At 38.3% G+C, this 27,198-nt stretch overlaps 2 protein-coding genes across 3 annotated transcripts; both read right to left on the reverse strand.

Moving 5' to 3' along the window:
- Positions 1–2,524: 2,524 nt before the first annotated feature.
- Positions 2,525–15,566, reverse strand: LOC125244443 (trichohyalin-like). Of its 2 annotated transcripts, XM_048154529.1 has the most exons (6): positions 15,349–15,566; positions 15,100–15,126; positions 14,988–15,005; positions 5,855–7,072; positions 4,767–4,910; positions 2,525–2,919 (listed from the first exon to the last, which is right to left on the reverse strand). In XM_048154529.1, exons 1-6 carry the CDS (start codon positions 15,362–15,364, stop codon positions 2,882–2,884), a joined length of 1,461 nt encoding a protein of 486 aa, XP_048010486.1. In that variant the 5' UTR covers positions 15,365–15,566; the 3' UTR covers positions 2,525–2,881. The 2 variants fall into 2 exon arrangements, with proteins under 2 accessions (XP_048010486.1, XP_048010490.1); XM_048154533.1 differs by lacking the exons at positions 14,988–15,005; positions 15,100–15,126; positions 15,349–15,566 and adding an exon at positions 7,167–7,798.
- A 9,418-nt stretch (positions 15,567–24,984) lies between these two features.
- LOC125245047 (gastrula zinc finger protein XlCGF26.1-like) lies at positions 24,985–26,595 on the reverse strand. Its single transcript, XM_048155480.1, has 3 exons — positions 26,498–26,595; positions 25,562–25,681; positions 24,985–25,355 (listed from the first exon to the last, which is right to left on the reverse strand). Exons 2-3 carry the CDS (start codon positions 25,617–25,619, stop codon positions 24,988–24,990), a joined length of 426 nt encoding a protein of 141 aa, XP_048011437.1. The 5' UTR covers positions 25,620–25,681; positions 26,498–26,595; the 3' UTR covers positions 24,985–24,987.
- Positions 26,596–27,198: the final 603 nt, after the last annotated feature.

Raw genomic sequence — 27,198 nt, forward strand, 5'->3', positions numbered from 1 at the left:
TGGACCCATCATGTGCCCCTGTGGGCTAACACACATGGGGCCTGTGTGGAGCCGATGGACAAAATTCTATGGGCCCCACTTGGGTGGCCCACATTGGCCCCGTTTATTAGAACCCATATGTGACCCATGTGGGCCCCTGTAATGAACACACAAATGGGCCCCACTTAGAGCCCACTTTGGACCCATCATGAGCCCCTATGGGCTAACACACATGGGGCCTGTGTGGAGCCGATGAACAAAATTCTACGGGCCCCACTTGGGTTGCCCATGCAGGGCCCAAGTGACAGCCCATCAAAAACCCACATGGGGCCCACATGGACATGTTGGCTGGGGTATTGCTGGCCAGATACATGAAAGTAAAATAATATCCTACAATGAACAAACACTGCACTTAAACACACTTTTAAATAATGATTATTTTTAAACACATCGTTAAAGCATCGTGAGTGTTGACAATGGTTCTATGATCTACTTAGGCCTACGATGCTTTTGAGAAACAAAGCCCTGGTCATAGCAGAGAGAAGTCCTATTTATTTATTTTATAATTGCGATTGGGTTGTATTTAATGGTGCTATATAAAAATGGTGCTATTTAGTATCCTGCCATAGTGGCATAACCAAACAATACACTCTCGGTTTCAGCATATTACAGTGGTTTTACTAAAAATGTATATAAAAACCAAAGGCAAGAGAATTCTGGATTTATATTTATCACATTATATCACCTTTACAGTAAAAAGGTGTTTGTGTACTCGGGGTAAAGAGGAATCACTTAGACACTTGAGTAAACAATGATTTGGGTCTTAATCAACCTTTTACGCGTATAAATACAGTATAATGACCAATAAAATCATAACTTTTACTCACCGCTAGGTCCATTTCGACAAATGACGTGTTATGAAGGCCTCTCGTCTCTATTGCTTTGGTGCTTGTCAAGACGCGCTTGCACCTCCTGCTGGTGAAGACGATTTACTGCAGATGAGATTATGCTCAGTAATCTACTGATTTTCCTGCTGTTCCCGGATGTGAAAGGTTGAATTTACTGTCGAATTTGAACCGCTGAATTTGTGGAAGCGAATTTGTAAAGCGAAATAAAATGGACTGAAACTTTCCTGTTGAATATTATAGGTAGTATTTTTAAACAGATCGAATATTTTGGAAGTGAAATCTGAAAGGTGAATAGGATTCTTGAATTTTTGATAATGAAAATCTGTTTTTGAACCGAAATATTCATTGCTTAAATATACAACCATGTTGAATTTAATGCAAGACTTAAAAATTTAATGCATTAAAATGCAAGCGCGGTTAATGCAATGGATTTTTTTTCAATGATTGTAATTCAACAAGCAATTCAATGCATTAAAATGCAAGCACAGTTAATGCAATTCATAATTTTTTTCAATTATTGTAATTCAACAAGCTTTTTTAATTCAAAAACATTTGGCATTAAATTACTTCCATAGCCGTCCGTCATTGTTGGTGATAGCCTACAGATTAGTGCAAGACTACAAATGGTCTACTTTTATTTGTGTACGCTCACAATAACAACAAAACCCTTGTAGCCTACTTAAAAAAAAAAAAAAAAAAAACAGAGTGCGCTTTCAGCTCTCTCTGTGAGAATCTTTCTGAAATGTTTTCCGGGTTGAACGACACACAAAGTGTCCTGGCTCTTGATGTACAATCATTGATGAACACCTTTGGTTTTAATGAGGAAATTAGCCTTAATATTTATTCCTGCCGGTATTTTAGTCTGCGATATCAAAGTCACTAAACATTTTATAGCATTTATAGCCTAATATTATTCAATAATAACATCAATCAATGCAATAATAATTCACCACATGATTCACTGTTAAATCGGTTTTTGTAAACTGTGGGAGAGACGGACTCAGGTGCACAACAAATTTTAACACATGACATCACTGCTTGTGGGAGGGGCCCCATCTCATTCTTTGCGGGGGCCTCACAGACATGCGGTATGCCACTGATTTGTTACTTTTGACCCACCTGCGTGTTACTTTAGTCCCAACTGACCGGGTCGAAAGTAACAATGTACAATTTATGTTCAAAGTATGTTGAATTTATGTTGAAATTTTACTGAAGCCATTATACATTTGTGCAAAATACCATATGTGTGTGTATATATATATATATATATATATATATATATATATATATATATATATATATATATATATATATATGCATGTACAACATAAAAGATGAATATGAGCATTGTGGTCTTTATAAAAGACAGCACTCAATAAATGAAAGCTGTATTTCGATGTTCATCCATGGGGATGGTAATTGTACATTTTATGATTCAGTTTCCAAATGCATCAAATAGTATTTCAATCTTTTCATCCTACATTTACTCATAAAGTGTATATATTTAAAATACTTTGGATACTTTTATTTTTTATTTACTCTTGTCCTATACTCTTCACTGACCTTGGCCTCTTATTCTAGGATTAGTGCTTCACCACTTTATCTTTCCACAGTCAATGGCCTCCAGACTCTTAATATTATGGAAACATTAGTAACAGATTTTAATATTCCTAAATGTTTATAAATGTCTCCAACACAAATGTACATATATACAGAAATATATTGTGAATGATTTAGATGAGTCTCTTTGCAAGACATCTTCTTTATCTTCATCTTCATCTCTTCAGACATGTATTTCAAATGTGATCCTCATCTTTTTAAGCAGGTTTTAAACGGTCATATTATTGTATCCACCAGCTTGGAGTCTGTGGTGTGCTTCACACATGCATGTATTTGGGTTTTTTGACCTCTGCCTCATTTTGAGCCATCTGTTGAATTATGATGAAGTGAAATGTCAACGGAACCCGAACATCCTCCAATTGAAATCTTTCCATTCAGAGTTTGTTTAGAGGTCCATGATCACTTTCAGTCACTAGGGGGCAAACACAATTTCGGGTACATAAGTTTAAAGCATTGATTCTTTATTATTGCAACACTTGATGCTGATGAATGTCACCTCAACCTCACATTAATTTAGGTTACAATTACACCAAGTACAGTAAATGATCATATCATATTTTGAAAAATGGGGACATGGGGTAATGTCCTCATAAGTCACCCTCTCCTTGTAATACCCATGTCATACTCATGTCATTACACAAATTTGTGTCCTGATATGTCACAAACACACACACACACACACACATTATATATATATATATATATATATATATATATATATATATATATATATATATATATATATTAAAGTGGATCTAAAAAGTTCATCAAAGTTGTCCTAAGAACTAAGTTTTCCTAAGAAGAATATTTTAGGACAACTTTGGTGAAAGGTTTTATCCACTTCAAATGTTGACTACATATATATTTTTATACACACACACACACACACAATACTATATATAGTGGTGGCCAAAATTATTAGAACACATGTCAGATCTGAAAATATTGACCTTTTTTGCCTCCAAAACATGATTTAATTTCATAATGTTCATGAAACATGCAGATGGTTGCTCTGAGCACAAAAAATATCAGATGAAGTGAGTTGTACTGTTTTATCCACTTTTAACTTTAATATTTGTTATGTTCACCTTTTGCCGCAATTACAGCAGCACATCTCTCTGGCAAAGTGAGAACTTCAACACTATCCCCCATGCCTTCTGCAACTCAATCCAAGGCTTTCCTTTGAATGTACAATATATCTATCCAGTTTATTTTCCAACTCGCTCCAAATTTGCTTGATGGGGTTGAGGTCCGGATTTTGAGGGGGCCAGTTCATCATCCAGCAGAATCCTTCTGTCACAGGTTGTTCGGCAATAGTAAGAAGAATGTTTAGGGTCATTGGAAAATAAATCCAGGCCCAATAAGACGACTCCCAGATGGTACTCCGTGCCTCACCAGAATGTTGTGGTATACTTTCTTATCCATGATGCCATTAATTTTTACTAAGTCACCTGTTCCTGAGGCTGAAATCGCACCCCACACCATAATACTTGTTACGGTGAGTTGCAGGGAAGCAGACAACGAAGGAGATAATAGTAATTCCAACACGAAGGTTTATAAACATAGACTAGAATACAGCCAACAGGAAGCAACAACACACCAAGACGAGAACCGACAATGAACTGAAAAACACAAGGAGTATAAATACACAGAGAACATAATGGCAGACACCTAAACGTAATCAGTAACCAAGGAGACTAACTAGAATGCAATTAAGACTAAATAGAACTGAAGCACAGGAAACAAACACACAGGAATAAAACTAACACAAAACATACCCTAACAATACTACCCCCTCCGTGTTTAACTGTTGGCAAAGACACTCACTTTTATATCTCTCCCCCTCCCTCAGCCAAACATACACTCTTCGCTTATTGCCAAACTGTTCAAACTTGGACTCATTAGTCAACATACCAATCTTCATTTGTGTATTACTTGTGTGCATTACAAATTTCAGGCGTTTCACTCTATTTTTCTCTTTCAGTAATGGTTTCTTTGCTGCTGTTCTGCCAACAAGTCCTTTTTCTCCCAGTTTCTGAGGCACAGTTCTTGAAAACACTGTTGCATCATTAGTCATTGTGGTGTTTATCTCATCACGCTGTTCTCTTCTTAATACTGAGAATTTTGAGATGGGTATTGTAATGGTCAATTCAACAAAAACAACTGAAACCTCTTAAATATGCCAGGTGTTCTAATAATTTTTGGCCACCAGTGTATATATTTGTCTGTCAAAATTAAGATTAAAGAATAAATTCTTACTATTTGGAGGAGTGAATTGGTTGCTGTTTCGTCTTACAGGTTTCGAACCTTCAAAGTCAAGCGATACACTGTCTGGTGAATCTTCATCTTTGCACTTCAACTCTCTCTCTCCTTCACCTAGAGATCTGCATTGTTCTTTAGATACTAAGAATATAGTAGAACATTATCAACAATAACAGAAACATTGTATATGTTTAATATTTGGGCTGTAATGAGTATAAAGACCCCGGTATACTTCAAACGAAATCGAAGAAAGAACTGAATCAGGCCAAAACGAAGTTCGTTTTGTGTTCTTTTTGGAAGTTCGAAACGGATTGCTAAAGCGAACTTTCAGGAAAAGTTCACTTCAGCTGCAGAACACCTTTCGTACTACCATTGGTCAGTGACGATAACGTAACAGGAGGTGTGCGCTGAGGCTCCGCCTTCACTCGCGTGGGACGCATCTTTAACTCATTTTTCGTGTGTTTGAGCTTGTCGAGGTAAGAGCTCCGCGGGTGAAAACATGAACACACTGGATAGCTGTTTTATAGTACAAAATGAAGTTGTGCTTGTAAAAAAATGAGGCACTAACACTGTTTTTCATGTTTGATACTATAAAGCTGCTTGATTTTAAGCAATCTATTGAATAAAGTGATATATGAAGACGTGACGTGACTGGAGTGCTAATTTGCAGAGCTCGTGCTAACATACTAATGTTATTATGATTGGATGCTTTTCTTATGCTTTCTATAATAAATGCTTGCTGTTTTCTCATTTTTGTTGTGTTTATTTTGTTACTGAGAAGAAAGTGCAGCACGTATTTACATATTCATATAACCTTTGCTCTCAGCAGTGTGGGCGGTGTCAGATGTTCGTTTACAGTATATCGCTGCTCACGCATTTTGAACTTTGTTTTACTCCTAAACAAAGAATGAAAAAGAACTTCGTTTGAAGTATACTGGGGCCTTAACTGTGTACTTTGGTTTGAAGTGCATTACTGTAAATGTGATTTTTCAAATGATTTTCTGTGGAAAATAAATACAACCACTGATTGTATTGAACCTGCAACATTCAAATTTTGGTGTCAGGATGACTTTACCAATACTTACACTCATGAGAAGTTAGTTCCACGTTGCTGTGTAGATTAAACTCTTCTCCATCTCCACTAGGTTGGAGGTCTTGCTCTTTCTTTGCCGTTCCTCTCTCTTTTGACTCCAGTTCCTTTTCTTTTCTTCTCCGTTCTTTTTCCAGCCACATCATGCATTGTGTTTCTCTGTCCTGTTTCTGTTCCCACTCTCCTTCCTTGAGTTTGAGTTGCTCCAGTTCTCTTTGGAGCTTTTCAATATCACTCTTCATCTGACTCTCACGACGAATATGATCATCAACCATGGATGAACACATGTTTCTACATGTGTCCAGCTGTTCTTTCAGTTTGTGCTCACGTTCAGTAAAATCATCAATGATGGTTGAAATCATGTTTCTCAAGGTGGTTTCACTACAAACTTCATATTCTTTAAACAGCAGATCTTCATGATCACTTGAAGCCCCTTGCTGGTTTTGCTCCTGACTGTATTTGTCTTTCTTTAACTGTATCACAGTGTCAAGCATCAACTGCCTCAAAGTTTCCATTTCTTTCTTTAAATCACTTTCAGTACGTCTCAATCTTTCTTTCAGTGCAGTCACCTCTTGTGCATGGAGTTTTTGTGTTTCCTGTTCCCATGATAAAAATGCTTTTTTCATGAGGTTTTCATATGATGGCTGAATAAAGAATGTGGACTCCTTGTTTTGTGTCATTCTTTCAATTTCTACAAACAGACTCTGAACACTTTGTTCATTGTCCTCCAATGTATAAACCCTTCTCACATACTTGCTGACACTACTGATCCCTTTTGGTTCATTTCTCCCAATGATCAATAACATAGCATAATCTAAGGCTTCTTTGCTAAACAATTTAGCGATTGCTTTTAAAAGGTATTGTTCCCTCCCAGTCAATTCCCTATTGTCAGTAACTAAAAGAAAGGCATGAGGTCCAGGAAAGACCAGAGATGCATAATCTGGCATTTGATCCTCGATAGATTTGACTCTTGAGGAAAAGCAACAGCATGATGTCACGTCACTCATCCAGGTGGAAGGCGTTTTCACCACAGAGATCTTTCTGCCACACACATGACCTTTTCTGTGCCGTGAATCAGACTCAGCTCTTTCAGCTCTTTTCCTGAGAATGATGTCACATGTGCGGTCCATAAGGTCTTCATCACCTCCCAGTAAAATAAATCGAAGGTCTTTAGTGTAACCAGTGGATTCAGATGTAGATTTGAAGGTGTCATCTGTGAAAAAATTAAAAGGTTAAATCCTGAAAGTTTCTGTTAGGTATTCCCTGGCATAGAGTTTTGTTAATTGGACTTTTAGTTTGTATTTTACCATTTCTGTTGCTGTTGGCTGCCCTGTGTGCCATTTTTGAAGTCCTTCATAGTTTCTATTTGATTAGCTCTTCGATCTTTCCCAGGTGTCTTGTTTGTCTATTACCAGTCTAGTATTTAAACCCCAGTGTTTCTTGTGTTTCTTGTCAAGTCTAGTCCTACATGGATGTATGTTTGGTGCTGCTCATTCTGTTTCATGGTTTCTGTTTTGGTTTTATTATGTTTATTTTATTATTAAACTCTTTGCGTGTGGATCCACCCTCATTTTTTGAGTTAACCTAGCATTACAGTTTGTGTGTGTGCAGCTTATAATCTTTGTAAGTGTGTTTCAATGAACGCAGTGCATTAATATAGAATGGTGATTAAATTGACTGGAACTACCTGTGCATTAAACAGTTTGAACGCACACTTTCCAGCCAATCAGAATCAAGTATTCAAATCTGTGTTCATTATTCATTCATCAAAATAATTCTGCCCCTTTGTTTTGTCAAAAAATATGAAATACAACATAAATTGCTCAGTGATATTCTATTTCTGTCAGGACCACTATCGTCAAATATGATAGATAATGCATAGAGTTTGTATTGGCGGTATGGTTCTGTTCTGGGCAAGAACTCCCTGCGCATCCATGCAGCCTAGCATGGATAAGAGCAGGGAGAGCAGCAATAAACCCCCCAGGGTAAACAGAACAGGATCAACATGCAGATATCATTAAATGTCATGATTTAACATACACATTTTTCGAGAATTAGTCTGATTCAGGGGAAATAATAAGGCCAATCCTGACTGAAGAGAGGAGGAGCTGGGGATGGAGGAGGGTGATTTGCTCCTGAGAAATGCAATAGCTGCTGATAATACTGAGGAGCTTATATATAGATGCTGTAATAGGCGTCGTATTCCTATAGGTAGACGCAAGTCACCTGGGAGTCAGCTGATGCAAGCTTGACTGACGTGACCTGCCAGAACTGACACTAACGCTAGATTTCTGTCAGGACCACTATCGTCAAATATGATAGATAATGCATAGAGTTTGTATTGGCGGTATGGTTCTGTTCTGGGCAAGAACTCCCTGCGCATCCATGCAGCCTAGCATGGATAAGAGCAGGGAGAGCAGCAATAAACCCCCCAGGGTAAACAGAACAGGACCAACATGCAGATATCATTAAATGTCATGATTTAACATACACATTTTTCGAGAATTAGTCTGATTCAGGGGAAATAATAAGGCCAATCCTGACTGAAGAGAGGAGGAGCTGGGGATGGAGGAGGGTGATTTGCTCCTGAGAAATGCAATAGCTGCTGATAATACTGAGGAGCTTATATATAGATGCTGTAATAGGCGTCGTATTCCTATAGGTAGACGCAAGTCACCTGGGAGTCAGCTGATGCAAGCTTGACTGACGTGACCTGCCAGAACTGACACTAACGCTAGATTTCTGTCAGGACCACTATCGTCAAATATGATAGATAATGCATAGAGTTTGTATTGGCGGTATGGTTCTGTTCTGGGCAAGAACTCCCTGCGCATCCATGCAGCCTAGCATGGATAAGAGCAGGGAGAGCAGCAATAAACCCCCCAGGGTAAACAGAACAGGACCAACATGCAGATATCATTAAATGTCATGATTTAACATACACATTTTTCGAGAATTAGTCTGATTCAGGGGAAATAATAAGGCCAATCCTGACTGAAGAGAGGAGGAGCTGGGGATGGAGGAGGGTGATTTGCTCCTGAGAAATGCAATAGCTGCTGATAATACTGAGGAGCTTATATATAGATGCTGTAATAGGCGTCGTATTCCTATAGGTAGACGCAAGTCACCTGGGAGTCAGCTGATGCAAGCTTGACTGACGTGACCTGCCAGAACTGACACTAACGCTAGATTTCTGTCAGGACCACTATCGTCAAATATGATAGATAATGCATAGAGTTTGTATTGGCGGTATGGTTCTGTTCTGGGCAAGAACTCCCTGCGCATCCATGCAGCCTAGCATGGATAAGAGCAGGGAGAGCAGCAATAAACCCCCAAAACAAACCATATGCTGATATCCCCCAACACAAACTGAAGGCGAAAATCTGAATGCCATTTTTCCTCAAAATGCAGTTACCTGAATGACCTGATTTATTTATTTATTTTATTTTTTTATATAAATAAATGGGGAAGCTTACACCCGTAGCAGCAGCAAATCTGATACAACAAGCATGTTGTAGCGCATTTAGTTAGCGATTTTTATATATCATATATGCTTACACCGTTAGCAGCAATCTAGTCAGGGAAGCATACACCCATTGCCTAATATAAAATTATTATTATTTTATTTTAATTTTTTCTCTCTTCTCTCTCCTATTGGGGGAAGCTTACACCCCTAGTGGCAGCAATCTGTTACAACAAGCATGTTGTAAATCACAGACTAGTATTAAACTAGTGGTAGTCAGGTTGGGGAAGCATACACCCGCAGCAATAGCTCTGAGTTAGATGCAGCGTGCAGCTAAGAAATGAAATGCAGTGCTTCCTCATCATGAGCACGATTTCTGCTCCAGTCGGGCCGATTCCTTTGGCTACGAAAGAGAAGATGGCGACTCCCATGATATCACACTCCTTACAGGACCATCAAGTTCGACAATTGAATAAGTTGAATAAGAAACCTCTGTGTATTTAAAAAAAAAGCATGTTACAATACTCTGATAAGTTTTCAAGCCACAGACGTTTGTTCACTTATCACAGAATGTTGCGATATGATTGGATATCATAAAGAGCATAAGTCTAAGACAACAGCTTAAGATAACATGTACCTGAATAAACTTACCACAGTAGTGCTTATAGTATGCAGCAATGACATTAGAGCTTCTGTAACAAGCAATTTTTTAGATAGCCTTAAGAACAGCTTGTTCTAAATAGCAACTAGACCAAGAACGAGCGTTTCCAGTGGCACTATAGCTTTAAGAAAAACGATGTTTACTATGTGCTACACCACAACAGAAAAGCCGTTTGCATCATGAATCTTTGTTTTTCCGTCTCTACTGCAAAGCTGCTTGAATCTGCGATGTATAGCGCTAAACACGGCGATCCGACCAGCGTGTATGTTGCTATACAAACGAAAGCGCCCCGACTGGCGTGTGCAGCGATCGAGCCGGTTGCCAATGACAACAGATAGTAACTCGCATCGCCAAATACGATCGCAAAAGCTTTGCAAAAACATTTTTACTGAGAAGGACTAGAAGCCTAAGCAAGAGTGATAGCTTTAACAACATCATGAGTTAGCTTTAAAACAATGAGCATTAAAAGGAACTTAGCTTAGCTTCGTGGAAACATTCAGAGATGAAGGAGAGTGAAATAGCCGGCTGTAACGTGGATGTTTGATCTTGTCTTGAAACGCTTCTTCATGCAGGGAGTGCAGATAATCTGAACTGCCAGTCCATGTCTAATTGCAGCGATGCGAGAAGCAATGCTAACCTTAACTCAGTCATTTCCAATCAGTCGGCTTATGATCAATGCAGTGAATGAGAGGTGAAATCCACAAATCCCTCTCGCTAAATTCCCGATTGCACAATTCCTAGTGAGATGATGCTGTTTGCCTGTCGAATTCGCCATTTAATTTGCTCCTGAGAAATGCAATAGCTGCTGATAATACTGAGGAGCTTATATATAGATGCCGTAATAGGAGTCGTATTCCTATAGGTAGGCAAGTCACCTGGGAGTCAGCTGATGCAAGCTTGACTGACGTGACCTGCCAGAACTGACACTAACGCTAGATTTTTTTAAAAAAATGAAAGGTTGTGACAAAATTTGTGTCCTGTGTACTGAAAGGGATAGGTCACCAAAAAATAAAAATTCTGTCATCATTTACTTACCCTCAAGTTGTTCAATCAATATTAATTTCTGTAAAATCATTTTTGGGTAAACTACCTGTGTTATCAAGTTCAAGTAATGTGGTTTTTGGAATGAATGTAATTTTAATACATTTTAATATAGTTAACTAGTTGTCTTAAAACAGCAAAATTTATCTTTAATGTGACAGCTATGGGGTTGAGAGGATTTACAAGAGAGTTACTGTTTTGGTTATGAGTAGACTGTACTTTGTTCTGAAAGTTGTTTTACCAAGTTGTTTTTATAAAAGAACAAATCCTAATCACCTAAAAATCCTCATCTCTACCATGTTAATGTAATTGTACATAGCATTGTATATGACTTAAACTTATTTTTGAAAATGGAGTTTGTTCTAGTTCTCATTCAAGCATTCAGTGGGAAAACGCCTGAGGTGTGACCAATCCTGGAAGCACCAATAACACCATGTCTGTCAGTTTACAGACCAATCATGACAGTGATGCAGAGTCCTGCCTTCCTAATATATTTTTTCCCATGAGGCACATTGTGGTGATCTTGTTAATCCCCCTGTGTTTGCATCTCTGTTATGGTGACTGTGAGCCCATCTAGCAGAGCAGCAAAAGGAAATGATCCGTCTCGCTCGTATACGTGCAGGTCTATTAGTTCTTCTAAGGTCTCTCACCTTCTGTGCATAGTGTATTTGGTAGTTAGATACACACAGGCTGTGCTCGCAAAACCAGAGTGTTGTCTGCACTGCTCTCATTTCCCATTAATAGGCTCATTTATACTTCAGCATTGAAACTACGCCGTAGCTATGTCATAGGATGTGTGTAGCACCCATAGCCTGGTGCAGCCTGATGTGCACCTCTTCAAAAATGTAACAACGCACCAATTATTCATGGACCATAAGCATGGTCTGCTAGAACCTCTCCCTGAATTTGTAATGTAGACGCGGCCAACGACACAGAAGTATAAATGAAAACCAACTAATAGCATATGGCGTAGAGGTGGTTGCTTCTCAGCCTTGGTGCAGCTGGGGAGAGTTGATGGATGAGATCTCTCCTGAACTTCCTCCCCTCTTCGAATCAGATTCGTTAGCAGGGGACAAACAGGAGGAGGAGGAGGAGGATGAGGTGGTTGCTCCTCTCTTGGAAGAGGATTTGGAGGAAGATGAAGAGGATGCTATCCTCCCTCCTAATATTTCTTCTAGGCCTGGCAGTGCCATGGGTGAGTCTCCTCCCCTACGCCAGGGGAAGTGGACCTTGTTGAAATATGTAGGACAGCAGCTGCTAAATTCTCCATGGACTGGCCTTCTCAACAAGAAGGCCAGGGTGCAAAGAGGTCACCGTGATTTTGCTGAGTAAGACCTGTTCCTGGATCAACATCTTTGTTGATCCTGGAACAACATTCCAATCAATCAATCAATCAATCAATCAATAAGATTTGAGGGACAAGTTTAACATTTATGTGCAAACAAGGATTGATGGTCACACTATAGTTTAGGTCTAATTCTCACTATTAACAATGACATTTGCCTCAATAAAATCCTAATTACTGCTTATTAATAGTTAAAAAGGTAGTTGTTAAGTTTAGGTATCGGGTAGGATTAAGGGATGTAGAATATGGTACTGAAGAATTAATTATGTGCTTTATAAATACTAATAAACAACCAATGTCCTAGTAATATGCATGCTAATTGTCACTTTCTGTTTGTGTTTCATTTCCTTTTCATAGCCTTTTAGTTTGTTTTTCTTCAGTTACCTGTTCCCTTTGCAAACTACAAAATCTATGTCATCGTCGTTGATCCCACCAAGCATCCCTCTCCTGCCTTCAGCCCCTTATCTTCTCCTCCAACACAATATTATGTGGACAGGCCTCGGGTCTTCCAGTCTCCTGCTTCACCCATTTAAGTGGATCCAATGGCTCCATCTCCAGCATTTGTGTCACTCCACCTCAGCCTGACGAACTGTCGGCTTTGCCTTGGCTCCTCCCTCGGCTCCACCATGGCCATTGTACTCAGAGCTCGATCAGGCTCCCTTAGCCCTCCAACATCCCTCAGACATCACCCTGCCTGCACCATGGGCCTACGGGCATTCAGCTACGCTTCGTCCCTCCACCCCTCTGGCTCCAGCGGGCTCTGCCTTCCCTCTGGCTCTGTCTTGGACCTTGGTATCTCCACCTCAGTCCTCTGGCACCCTGACCACATCTCAGATGCTTGTGGTACAGCTCTGACTTGGTCTCTTTGTGTGCACCATGGGCTCCACTTTCATCATCTACTGTACATCTCCATCAGTTGTCCCCCTGGTGCCGTCAGCCGAGTCTCCACAATGGCTCCTCCCTCAGTCGACTCGGCCATGGGCTGTCATCCTGGCTGCTCTCTGGGTCACCACCTAGCTACTCCAATCATCATCACCACTTTGGTTTCTTCCACCACCATCGCCTCTAGTCTCCAGCCCTTCGCCAGCCCCTTGCCCACCTCCAAAGCCCCACCCTCCCTCCTCAATTGGAGTTTGTTTACAGCGTGTGGATATGCCTTGCTGGAGAGAGGTGTAATGTCATGTCATCCATTCTCCTCATGTTTCTACCCCCACCCCCCTCCCCCCCTGATGATTGAGGGCACTCCTGCCTTTATCGTCAGGCGGATTCTTGATTCCAGGCGCCGTGGATGGGGCTTTCAATATTTAGTGGACTGGGAAGGCTACGGTCCGGAAGAGAGATCTTGGGTCCCAGCTCGGGACATTCTGGACTGCTCGCTCATCGTGGAGTTTCATCGTCGTCAGTCTCCCTCGACCAGGAGTATGCTGGGTGGTGTCCCTGGGAGGGGGGGTACTGTCAGGGCTCAGGTTTGATCTGTCTCTTTCTCCTGCATGGGCCTTTGTTTGTTTTTGTCTGCACGTGCCGGCCACTATCAGCTGTTCGCGTTTTGTGATCGCCGTGGTTGTGCACGCAGTGTTTTGTTTTCATTTGCACGTGACAGCCGCACTCAGCTGATTGCGTTTTGCGATTAGCGTGGTTGATTACGCGTTCACAGCTGTTTGTTATTTTCTCATTTATTTTTTCCCTATTTAAATCTCATGTTTTCTCTTTGTCTTTGCCAGTGTGTTTTGTCGTTAACGCTTTTCACGCGTTTCTTGTTTTGGTTCATCAGTTATTGTTTTGAGTTTTTTTTCAGTTTTTCCTTTTTCTGCCCAGTTTTTCCAACTGCTGTCTGGACTGCCTATGCTCCTTGGCCAGTGGTCTGTTCATCTGGATTTTTGGACTTTTGCTCTGGATTACTATCTAGATTTGTGGATTTCTCTGAATCTGCCTGGGCTATCATCTTTGGTGACCATCACTTGTTTCTGACTACTGCTCGCCTGGAATGTGATCTGTTTGGACTCTGATCTCTTCTATCGAGTTCTTGGACTGTGAATCTGGAATTCAGCAGTTCGATTATCACTGAATAAAACTCTTGTTGCATTACTAACTGCATTTGGGTCCTTCATTTCAGTGAAACCTGACACATCCATAAATTTTAGTATTGCAATTTTACTGTTGTTCTGTAAAATAAAAAAAATAATAATGTGAATTTTTTTATTTAATTTAATTTAATTATTTAACCTGACAAATATGTTTACTAATGTTCCAAATATTCTATATGTTGCTTAAAAATAAATAAAATATTTAAAAATATATATATAAAATATATTGTGTTCAATGGAAAAAAGTTTTTTACCAGACATTTTAAAATAACACATTTTAGAGCTATAACCGCAATACCATGAAACCGTGATATTTTGCTTAAGGTTATCATACCGTCAAAATCTCATACTGGCCCTTGCCTAGTTACCATGGTTATTGATAAATTAGTTGTTACCTGTTTGTCATTTAAAGTATGCTGTGATATTGGTTCTAATTTGAAATAATGAATTTTAGTCTTACAATCATTACATTACCCATATATTTTTACTTACTGAAAAACTGGAAGTCAATAGTGCAGAGGTAAGAATGCTTACCGTGATCGTGGAGTAAACCTGGACAGAAGTAAACAAGATTAAACACAAAAATATTAGTGCTCTTTATTAAATTAAAAATTATTAAATTAAAGTACCAGTGAGTTTTACTTACTACGTGATTCTGAATCTTCTCTTTGCACTTAAAAATACACATAAAATGTGTTACTTAGGCCAGCATGGTCGACCACATACAACATGCTCAAACATCACAAGAACATCCTGAGCTGCACAGTTTGTAACAAACTCATTTACAGGAATGTTATTATTTATTAAAAAACTTTAAAAAAAGCATTAAAACCATAAACCTCTAAACATAGAAAAAAAAAAAATTTGACTATTGTGTGATAATATTGAGAGTTACCTCGCCTCAGAGCCATCTTGTTTGGTATGATAAGAACAGTGAAGTCTTAACACTCAATTTAAGGATAAAACTGGAACAGCCACAGAAGCAGACATTCTTGCAAAAGAGGACTGTTGATCGAGTTATAGTTAATTCAGACAGAAAAATCTGTATTTGTAATCCTGTATAACACAGCTATGTGCACATGCACTGCAGCCTTGCTACATCAACAGGAAGTCTCAGAGTAACAAACGAAAGTACCAACCATGCAGAGAAGCACGGAAGTTCAAACCACAAAAGATTTTAAAAAGCCAAGCAACAACTGTGAGAACTGTTGATAATAGGGCTGAAGTGACTTAATTAAAGTAGCAAGATTCACATTTAAGGGGAACCTGTTATGGCCCCTTTTACAAGATATAAAATAAGTCTCTGATGTGCCCAGATTCTGTATGTGAAGTTTTAGCTCAAAATATCCCACAGATAATTTTTTATAGTATGTTAAAATTGGCACTTTTTTGGGAGGTGAACATCTTATTTTAGTTTATGTCTCTTTAAGTGCAAATGAGCTGCTGCTCCCGACCTAAGAGGGAAGAACCTTAAGAGCTCATTCTCCAGTGTCAGGAGTCAGAACGCAATAATAATGTCAGAAACAGTCAGTAACAGTGTTCAGTCTGAACCGGATTCAGACAATGATGCCTACAGTGTCAGATAATATATGCTGCATGGAGATAGAACAGATATAGTTTAGTTTAATAACTTATATTGTCATCTTGCTTTTATCCTCTATTAGTACAAGCCTGTTGTAGCGGACCCCGTTTGAATGATGGCCAAATCTATACTGATGAGTTTTATGAAGTGTATTGTACATAATCACACAAAAGATGAAGCGTCTGTTTTCACTCCAGAAATTTACAGTAAGAGCTGAATGAAACACAGTACAAAAGGTGTGCATTAAAGTCTTATCCATAAACTCTCTCTCTCCCTTGCATTATCAACATACACAGTGCATTACACAAAAACACTCGTTATAACTAACAGTAAACAAATATATACAGATCTTATAACTTTTCTGGGGTGCTCAATAAACTGGTAAACTTTATATCCATAAATCAACTCCGATGAACAATAATAAAGTGTGCTCTCACCTTCATTACTGCCAAATGCAGTATCACTCTGGAGACTGTTAGGTGGATCACAAACTGTTGGTACAGATCCATCCTTGAATAACAACGTTTTTAGCAAAACCTGTTTTGTATTGTCCCTTTGTATGGACATTCATTAACAAAGCAGTCTGGAGTGAAATGATTTGCGCAGACATAAACGAATTTGGCTATGTGGGGTACATTTTCTTCAAAAATAAAACTAATCCACTGCGTCTTCAGCAGCTCTGATGTCAGGAGTACATGGAGACTGTTATGTTCACTCTTACATCCAACAACAAAACACCTCAATCGTTTATGAGACATTCTTGCGGCTACAGCTGCTCCAGCCTGGAAAAGATGGTGGACTGTGTACTACTCACTCAGGGTGGGTTGAGAGTCTGTCAGCAGTTGTGGGCGAGGCCTGTACAAACTGACTTCACTTTGCCCAGATCTGTAAATGGCTTGTTCTGAAACACTGCTTATGATTTATGGGGACACACATTTATATTTAAACACCATGTAAAAGTGATTTTTGCATAATAGGTGCCTTTTCAAGAATGTTTTAGATATTTGGCTATTTTCCACAGCTAATGAAATGATATAAAGCTTCACTGAAAATTAGCAAAATCCTCAAACTAGGGTCTGTCCATTCACAGAATCATAAGGGTGAATGAATGATAAATACATCAGAAATGTTATTTCGGATGAGCTATCCTTATAACTAACAAATGCCAATTCTGTAATTAAATCACCATCTCCAGGAAGTGACATCATTTTGATAGAAAAACAGCAGCTCAAACTTCAGTAGGCCTATTAGTAACAGACTTCTTGATATTTGTGATGTTTGTACTATTAGTTGGTTTGTGTCCAAGCATTTACAAATAAATAAAAAAAGATATAACAATATTTCTCTGTCAGTAACTAAAAGAAAGGCATGAGGTCCAGGAAAGACCAGAGATGCATAATCTGGCATTTGATCCTTGATAGATTTGACCCTTGAGGAAAAGCAACAGCATGATGGAAGGTGGAAGGTGTTTTCACCACAGAGATCTTTCTGCCACGAACATGACCTTTTCTGTTACGTGTTTCAGACTCAGCTCTTTTAGCTCTTTTCCTGAGAATGATGTCACATCTGTGATCCATAAGATCTTCATCACCTCCCAGTATAATAAATTGAAGTTCTGTAGCAGAGCCAGTGAATTCAGATGTAGAGGTGTCATCTGTTAAAAAGAGTGAAATCAAATACTATATTGTATGCATAAAATATGTATGGGATATTTCATGGCTTGGTCTGCGTTGCACAATTTTAATGCATGATGTGAAGGCAAAAAAACACCTGGCATGCAATGACCTGCGTGTGAAGTGCATTAAAGTTGTGTAATATAAAACACCTAGCCATGATATTTGGTTACTTGCCAGCACTGATAAGTTAAAGCTGTTATTGGTGTTTGACCAGTGCAATATTTGACCAGAAGGGTAAAAATTAAGGTTATTTTTGTTAGAGCTCATTCTGCCAAATTTAGAGATAGAGTGGTAAGATTACATTTATTTGAATGAATTAGCGCACATGAGAGAGATGTGTATGTGAATTACCTGTGTCTGTGTAAAAACGTTTTAAAGTTGTGACATAGTGTATTACGTGTTCAGTCTATAGGTGTGTAGTGTTACCCAGGTGAAAAAAAAAGTACATTTCAATAATGTACTCAAAGTTCTCTATTTTTGCGCACTAATTTTGTACTTAATATACTAAAAATTCTTATTTAGTACTTCTTAAGATAATCTTAAGAACTTCTAAGTGTACTCAACTGTGCTATTTTGAGACACCATGAAATATGAACTAAAATGTGCTTTTAATATACTATAAAAAATGTATTTAGTTGCCACACTGCAAAAAATGCTGTTCTTACTTAGAGTTTTTGTCTTAAATAATCTTATTTCAAACCAAGAATAAGCTATATAATCTTGTTTTCAGTTTGGACTAAGATTATTTTGCTTACCCCATTGGCAGATTATTTTGCTTGTTTTAAGGAAAAACGTGCTTAATTTTGATTTATTTTTCCTGAAAACAAGAAAATAATTTGTACTTGTTAAGAAAATGCTTCTTGATTTAAGAACTTTAAGATATTTTGGCTAAAAACAAGACAAAAAATTCTAAGTAAGAACAGCATTTTTTGCAGTGCACTTGTAGCACACTATGGGTTCAAATGTACTATAAGTAGTATCTAAATAAGTTTTGACAGCATTGTTGTCTGTATGCAAAAAACACAAAGGAAAAACCTTTTGTCACAGTTCCCTCGTCTCCTGGACTACATCTTGTTTGTGGATCTCCGTATTCGCCTCATCTCTCCTGCATACACCACCCGTAACAGAAGAACGGACCAAACCGCTGAAGATCCATCTAACAAGATGGGCTCTTTCGCTGTCTCCCAGCCTCCTACTCCTCCCGTGCCTCCCACACCAATGTTGGCGGCGGATAATCTCGTTGGGCGTTGGACGTTCGCTGGAGAGGTATGTGGAGGAGTTTGTTGAGTTGGCTTTTCTGACGAATTGGTCAGACACTCGTTCCCTGTTTCTGGACGGACTGTACGAGAGCACAATCCGTTTCGATGAACCTGACTATTATGTTTCCTTATACGATACTATTAATCTGATTTTGTATTTAAATGGCTCCAAATTTGTTGTCGAAGAGGTTCCGGAAAATAAGTGCTTATCTCGTCCAGTCCGTCCAGAAACAGGGAACGAGCGTCTGACCAATTCGTCAGAAAAGCCAACTCAACAAACTCCTCCAGTGAACTGTTCCCTTGTGTCCTGCTGGACCCTCAAACCTCCACTGAGTCCAGAGGGCAAAAGAAGAGGAGGAAGAGGAAGAAGGGCAAGCTCTCTCCAGTCTCCTTCAAGCCCGATTCTCCAGTCTCCGCTGAGCCCACTCCAGTGCCAGTGGGGATTTTAATTGTGTATGAGGGGATGGATTGGACCCCTCTTCAAGCTGCAGAGCCCGCCGCTCCAGCAAGTTCCTGCTTGCCTTCCAGTTCCTGCCCACGGGTCCCTTCTTACCACCAGGGTTTCCCCCAAGAAAATTTTGGGGGGGGTGGGGGGCATATACCTGTGGGTGGGGAACTCCTGGGCGGGGTTTCGGAGTCGCCATGGCCTGCCAAGGCCCCTGACCCTCCATGGCCATACAAGGACACTGACCCGCCGTGGCCGCCCTCGGCCCACGACCCGCCATGGCCGCCTTCGGCCCACAACCCGCCATGGTCGTCCACGACCTCTGATCCGGGGCGCCCACCCCCCTCCCCGGTTGTTCCATCCAGGGGGAGGTACTGTCACAGTTCCCTCGTCTCCTGGACTACATCTCCCATGACCCTCTTGTCTCCACACCTGCACTCACTTCCCTTGTCTTCTCCTCTTCATCACGGATTGCCTGCACCTGATCGTCAGCACACCCTTTATATTGGACTCACTCCCTTCACTCCCTGTCCGTTCTCTGTTAATGTTATTGTGGTAATGGTGTTATGCTATTCTCCTGAAATCTTATTAAATCCTATTGTTTGTGGATCTCCGTATTCGCCTCATCTCTCCTGCATACACCAGCCGTAACACCTTTCTGTTTTTAGTACATGTAAATTCATGTAAACATACCCTTAGTTTCATCTTATTATCAGTGCCACATGGGGAAAAAATGTAAGATTACTTACCGCCACTAAGAAGTGGATCTGTAATCTATATTGTTACTCATAGAAGATAATGACAAATCTGAAGAGAAAGGCACACTTCTTTAGTGAGAAGATATTTTGTACTACATTTATACATTTAGCAATTTAACATGACATAACATAATGAGAGTATTTTTTAGAGGAGTTTCACAAAAGCAATATAACAGCAAAGTAAAATAAGTATTTAGAAGGTTTAATACTTAAAAAATAAATCAGAATCTTCATTTTGTTCTGTAAAATAGAGATGAAATGTCACACATTTAGATTGTAAATACTTTATCTGCCAGACATGCTTCATTGTCACAAGAAAAGTCAGTGTAAATATAAAAACAGTGAAATTCAGACTCAGAAAATTACCTGCAATAATTAAATATGTTAACACAAATAGGCTATACTTTGTTTTTAATCTAAATTAATTAACCAATGACTTTGCTGCTTACCTTCCATGATCCAGTTCAACCATTGGCTATAATGAGCAAAAATTACTTTAGTTAAACATCACATATTTGTGTTTCTTTTATTTTATTTCTTATTGCTAAAAAAAGAGTGTTAAAGGTGCTAAAGAGGATCTTTTCGTCGACTGAGATACCAAAGACTGTTAGTGAGTTTTTGAAATGAGTGCATGCGTAAGAACAACCCCCCTCCTTCACAGCTCATTTCAAGGGAACACATCCCAAAACTCGTGCACGAGTATTGGAACACGAGTGTTTACCACCGGCATTCGCCGTGTCGTGTTAGTGGATTCATTATGTCGGACTCACCGCAGGTAACTCATAATCTGCAGCTGTTACTCCTGTCTCCTGACAAAAACATTGCATGTGGCGCCTGTAGAGCGTGGAAAGTTACTGGAGAGCGCAGCCGCGCACGTCTCTCACGAGGAACGTCACGGCAGTGATTGACAAGCCAGAGGGCCAATCATTTACGCGATGATCGCGTAAACGATTGGCTGATGTTTTTAAGGCCCTACCTCGTGCACAGATGATGTATATTAATATTATTCCTTTCAGTGCACCTAATAAATAGTCTTTTATCAGTTAGTAAAGACAGTTTCAAGTAATATTGCAAAAATGTATGAAACAAAACATCCTCTTTAGCACCTTTAAACTTTCTACTTCTGCGTCCTATTCTTCTGTATTCCAGAATGGCAGCACAACTGAAAGGTTTGATGAGCTGCGCCCTCTACTGTACAGGCGTGAATTTGCATTTTCTTCAGCTTGAGGATAATTTATTTCACTTTTGGTGCGAAAGGGCATTAACATTTGCCAAAAAAGATTTTTGTTGTTGTTGTTGTTGTTAAAAACAAAAAAGCAAGCCCAGCACAGGTAAGAAAAAGTAACACAAAAGTAATGTATCACATTACTTACAAAAAAGTAACTAACACAAACAGTTTAGGAAGTAACACAATATTAACTCATTATTTTCAAAAGTAACCTTCCCCAACACTGCATACATATTAAAATGTAACAAACAATCTTACTTAAAGGTAAGAGCTTTCATACATGCTTGAATTAAGTACAAAATGTTTAATGTATATTTCAATGTAGAAAACACAAAATCTTTACTGCTGTATTTACTTTACCATTTTTTCAGTGAATATACCAACCATAAAGGTCAGTGGCTCTATATTGTGTATAGGAAATAGGAAAACATAAGGCATTCATAGTCATCAATGAATTTCAAGAGTCACAAATTTCAGTACAAAAACACAGCAATAAAATTGAAAACATTGTTATAATCAAAGACTCTTTGGCTATACATTTAAAAACATTTACCTCCACAACAATAATTTTAATCAGAGAAAGTAGAGAAAGTACCTTTACTTTGCTTGTTGTGTTCCAGTGCATGTTTCAGACAAAAGAGTTGAATGTTGGATTTACCTACACTAACATTTGGACAGGTTGACGCTTGTTCGAATATTGACCCTGCCTAAACTAACATCACCAACAACAGTCACAACCTTCCCTTTGGTGTCTGAACACAATACATGCTTGATTCAAAAAAAGCTTCATTATGTCCAAGCACCATACTTCTCAACCTTTAATCAAGTCTATTGATCTTCTTGTTTCATGTTTGAATGCTTCCCCTGATGAAAACAGACTGAACAGAAGTAATCATTATTTGACAACTCTTAACTCTTAAAAGAAGTGTATAATCTATGTCCTGTTCAAAATGACCATTAACGACTGAAGCAATATTGCACCAATAACCAACAGCTCATGGTATTGTTCGGCCACAGCTTTAATCTTCTCAGTGAAACATAAAAACAAGAAATTATCTGTGCTGTAATCAACAAGAAGCAAAACCATCCATTCTAAAGTTAAAATTAGTGAGTGTAAATGAGTGTTTCTTACTCAACCCAAACTTATTGAAACTTCTATTGGGGTGTTTTTGTTTGCATAGATTTTTTTTTTTTAAAAAGAGCTTATAAATAATTACTAGAGTTCATTCATTCTAGTTACCTCTTAATACCACAAAAACACAGTGAGGTAAACAGTCATTTACATAGTGTTGTAAACATTCACTGAAGTTTCTGTGTATAAGTCCACATCTTGTCCTGCAGGTGTTTTTGACATTCAGCTGCACCCACATTGAAGTACATTTGAACAGTCGGTTGAATACTGATTAAGTAAAACTTCAAAAATGGAAGCTTTGAAAACCTGACAAATCCACACAATGACATCTATCCATTCAGTGTCATCTCGAGGTCCACGATCACTTCCAGACACTAGTAGCAGACAGATAAAAGACTACTTTAGGAGGCATATTTTATTTTATTTAATTACCTTATTTTCCAGAGAAACAAGCGCGCCGCCATCTTTAGAATATTGTCTTTGAACTTCCGGTTTTGCGGTAGCCCTGTATATTTCTATGGAAATAAGAATAAGAATAATTAACTGGTGAAGTGGATTTACCTGTTGTAGAGTCAATGAAAGTTATCATGAGCATTGTTATGTTTAAAGCAGCTGTCTTAACAAATGTCAGTAGACCGGGAAGATTTTAAAATGAGCAGTTCAAATACAAGATCGCTGTGGAAATACAAGCCGGAAGTCAAAAGACAACGAGCGCAGCGCTGAAAAGGGGCGGGGCTACATAAGGTCTATACATTTAATTTATGTGCTTTTGCCTTTAAATGTGTATAGGGAAGTTGTGAATAAGAAGAGAATGGCCTTCAACTTCAATGTATAAAGTGATGATATCCTTGTACAACATGCTACATGTGTTACATGCTACATTAATGTTTAACTGTCTAGTGTCTTTAAAATGGCATCATGTAGGCTACAGCGGATGTGCATTAATGATATACTGCAGGGATGGGCAACTTTGGTCCTGGAGGGCCACTGTCCTGCAGAGTTTAGCTCCAGCCCTAATCAAACACACCTGAACAAGCTCATCTATGGCTATGTCCGAAATCACCCCCATACCCTTAAATAGGGCACTATTTGAGGGGGCAGCAATTTGTAGTGGTGTCCGAAACCATTGTGGACGTTATTGAGTGCACTCATTCAATAACAAAATGCACCACAATAATGTGTACAACTGATGTATACTCAACAGCTGAAGAACACCCATAATGGACTGTGACAGTCGTGCCAAATGAATTCCCACGTCTGACCAGAAGATGGTGCCTGGAGCTGAATCATCCACCCATCCATTTTCCAAACTGCTAGTCCAATGTGACATAGGCAGAATGAACCAAAATTCTGGAAGGTTTTCTCTCTAAAACCTTAATTTCTCTTAGAAAAAGAAAGGCCAGTACAAAATTAGGTATTTAGTTTAGGTAAAAGGTAAGTAAAAAATTTTTGGGGTAAACTATTAATTTAACTTCATATAGAAATTATTCTGATGATGAGACTACAAAGAATCTGCTTCAAAAGAATGAAGGCAATAAGATAATTAATTATTAAGTTATTTGTTTAGAAAGCTTTCAATTTTATCTTATTATTTACCAAAATTCATTTAAAGTACAAGTTCATCAATTTACTACCGAGCCCCTAAAGGGACACAGGGAAGAAAATATGAGATGGGAGTAAAAATTTTTTTGCCGATGCTTTTGCGTTCTCTCACAGATGTTTTGCGTTCTCCTGAGAAACTTTTGGTCACTCGCAAAATCATTGACTTGATATTTTTCCCCCATCTCATATTTTTTTCCACCACCATATTCCCTTAGTGGCTCCGTACTTTACCACTTAAAGAAGGTATTTTCCCTGCAGCATTGCCACAGACACTGACCATATGCATTTCATTATATATGCATTTCTAAGTTTTAGTTCTAAATAAATATTACTACACGCTTGATCAGTGTTACAATGTCTAACCCCTTGACTTCAGGTATAAAAGTAAATTAATTAAATTAGTCCTAAGTTTTGTTCCTTTTTATTTCTCATAGTCTTAACATGTACAGAGAGTTTCTGAGTGTTTTCACTATATCAAACTATCGAATATCAAATTATTTACTTAAAACAATGTTTTTTCTTATGAGTCTGTAGATGAGATATTTGGGTGAAACTCTTCTCACATGAAGAGCACTGGTGCGGCTTCTCTCCAGTATGAACTCTCTGATGATTTTTCAAGGTTTTTAACTGAGAGAAACTCTTTCCACAGTGTGAGCACTTGTACGGTTTCTCTCCAGTATGAATTCTCTGGTGTGATTTTAAGATGCTGGATCTAGTAAAGGTCTTCCCACAGTCAAAGCACATAAAAGGTCTCACACCAGTATGAATACGTTCATGCTCTTTTAAAGTCTGCAGTATTGGAAAACTCTTTCCACAAAAAGAACAAAAGTGAGGCTTCACACCAGTATGAACTTAAAGGTGTGATCTTAAGCTTGATGAAAAAACAAATGTTTTATCACACTGATCACAGCTGAACGACTTCACTCCAGAGTGAGAGCGCAGATGCTCTTTGAGAAAGCTCTTGCGATTGTAACTCTTTCCACACTGAGTGCATGTGAACGGTTTTTCTCCAGTGTGAATTCTCATGTGCTCATTCAAGCTTCCTTTCTGAACGAAACTATTTCCACACTGAGTGCATGTGAAAGATCCTCCAGATTTTCCAGCTCGTTTTTGTCTGGAATTCTTTTCAGTCTTTGAAACAACTGCATCTCCATCTTCATTTATGGAATGATGAGGTTTTTGAAACGGATGCTGTTTGTCTTTATTCACTTCCACTGGGTCTGAAATCAACACATTAAATTCCCACAATGCAATTAAAGAAAGACAAATGAGAACAAAATAAATAAGAGAGCTTCAATTTAGCACAAATCTAGATTAATAATAAGTCTACTAGTATCAATTGTTGTTTAAAATGTTATTGTTACATGTCAGTTTTCATCTTAATGTTCCTTAGCAGTTATTAAAGAGAATGAATGAAAACACCAACTTGTTTGTTCCTCTGTATCTTCATCTTTTATTCTGCAGGGTTCTTCCTCAAACTCCATCTTTACAATAGTATGTCAGTAGTTTCTCCTGCAGTAATTCCTCTTGCTTGCTGCTGCTTCTCCTGTGAGAATGGGAATATTTCCCAGCATTTAATCTCTCATGAACAGCTGTGGGAGCAGCTTCACTGACTAAATTTGTGAATTGTGGTCACTGTTGCTCATCACACTTACAATCACTCTCAAATTTTCTATGCGCAAATGTTTTGCTCAAATAGTCATTTAGAGACATGCAACTGCATAATATTATTTTTTTTAACATCAACTTTTATATCATCTAGCTGATTTTACTCTTCCATGAGGTATGGTTTATCCTACATTGGTAAAAAAAAAAATGTTGTAAGATTTATGTTCAAACTCTTTCTTGCAACAGAAAACCATCCAGACTGTAAATAATGGCAAACATCAAATGTGTTTTGCTTGTCTACTGTGTAATTCTATTTTTTTAAGTATTGTTGTCTTTATCTTGTGTTATGATACTTTTTATACTTCAATTCCCATAGCAATTTAGAGAAAAAGCTGAAAGAATATTGATGAGGGCTGTAATCAGACTAAACGTGTCTGAGTATTCAAGTTCAATTATCCATAAAACAAAGCTCAACAAAACTAACAACATTTACATGCTGTCAGTAACGAGCTTAAGTTTCAGCGTAATGTAGGCCTACAACATCGGTTAATTTTAAGGTTAAGTAATTAGGATTCAATATCAGAGTTAGATTAATTCATAAGAGCTACTGGTTTATAAGCGTTTTTGATTCACTAAAATGAACCGGCTCTTAAGAGTCACTCGGAATCAGACACTAATCGAGCTCATTGACATTGTTGTAAGTTGACAGATTTAAATTTCTCACAATAAATAATAAAATAATAAATGTACTCACAGTCCGACAAATAGCAAGCATCTCTTCATGAACTAAGATAGACTCAACGAGATCACGTGATTGAAATGAAAACAAATGGCGCCATCTAGAGCAACATCGTGGCAAGTTATTCTGAACATCAAAACTACACACAAATTCTTTTCAAATATGAATTCTATTTAGCAACTTAATTTTCATTTGATTTTTACCATTTTTCATCTTTTATAACTTCATGCCGTGCTAAGGATGAACTTTGCTTACACTGATTTCATTTGATTGGAAATAGCCAATTCATTCTCGTTAATGAAGTACTCAGAGGAAAATCTGGTCTGTTTTCATTTCATTTACATTTATGTAGGCTATTTATGTTATAAAAAAAATTGAAAGATATATTTAAAATATATGAGTGTTTGTTAATGGGAAGCAGATATATTTGAATTTACGATTTAGATGCCTTTAATAAATTATGATGCCTGATTAAAGGGATATTTCAGCCAAAAATGAAAATTCTGTCATCATTTTCTCACCCTCAAGTTGTTCTAAACCTAGAACAAACATGTCTTTGTTTTGTTGAACACAAAGGATGATATTTTGAAGAAAGTTTGTAACCAGGCCGCTTTGGGGCACCATTGACTTCCATAGTAGGAAAAAATAATATTATGAAAGTCAATGGTGCCCCAGAACTGTTTAGTTTCCCACATTCTTTAAAACATATTCCTTTG

Source organism: Megalobrama amblycephala, linkage group LG1, assembly GCF_018812025.1.
Source record: "Megalobrama amblycephala isolate DHTTF-2021 linkage group LG1, ASM1881202v1, whole genome shotgun sequence".
Taxonomy (NCBI): domain Eukaryota; kingdom Metazoa; phylum Chordata; class Actinopteri; order Cypriniformes; family Xenocyprididae; genus Megalobrama; species Megalobrama amblycephala.

Bases quoted from the DNA above. Each gene is read 5' to 3' on its own strand.
- LOC125244443 (XM_048154529.1), bottom strand. The intron at 4,911-5,854 runs GTAAGTATTGGT...CTATATTCTTAG, and splicing joins GGAACTAACTTCTCATGAGT to TATCTAAAGAACAATGCAGA. The intron at 2,920-4,766 runs GTAAGAATTTAT...TTTGCCCCCTAG, and splicing joins CCAATTCACTCCTCCAAATA to TGACTGAAAGTGATCATGGA.
- LOC125245047 (XM_048155480.1), bottom strand. From the start codon at position 25,619: ATGGAGTTTGAGGAAGAACCCTGCAGAATAAAAGATGAAGATACAGAG. The intron at 25,356-25,561 runs GTTGGTGTTTTC...TGTTGATTTCAG, and splicing joins AGATACAGAGGAACAAACAA to ACCCAGTGGAAGTGAATAAA.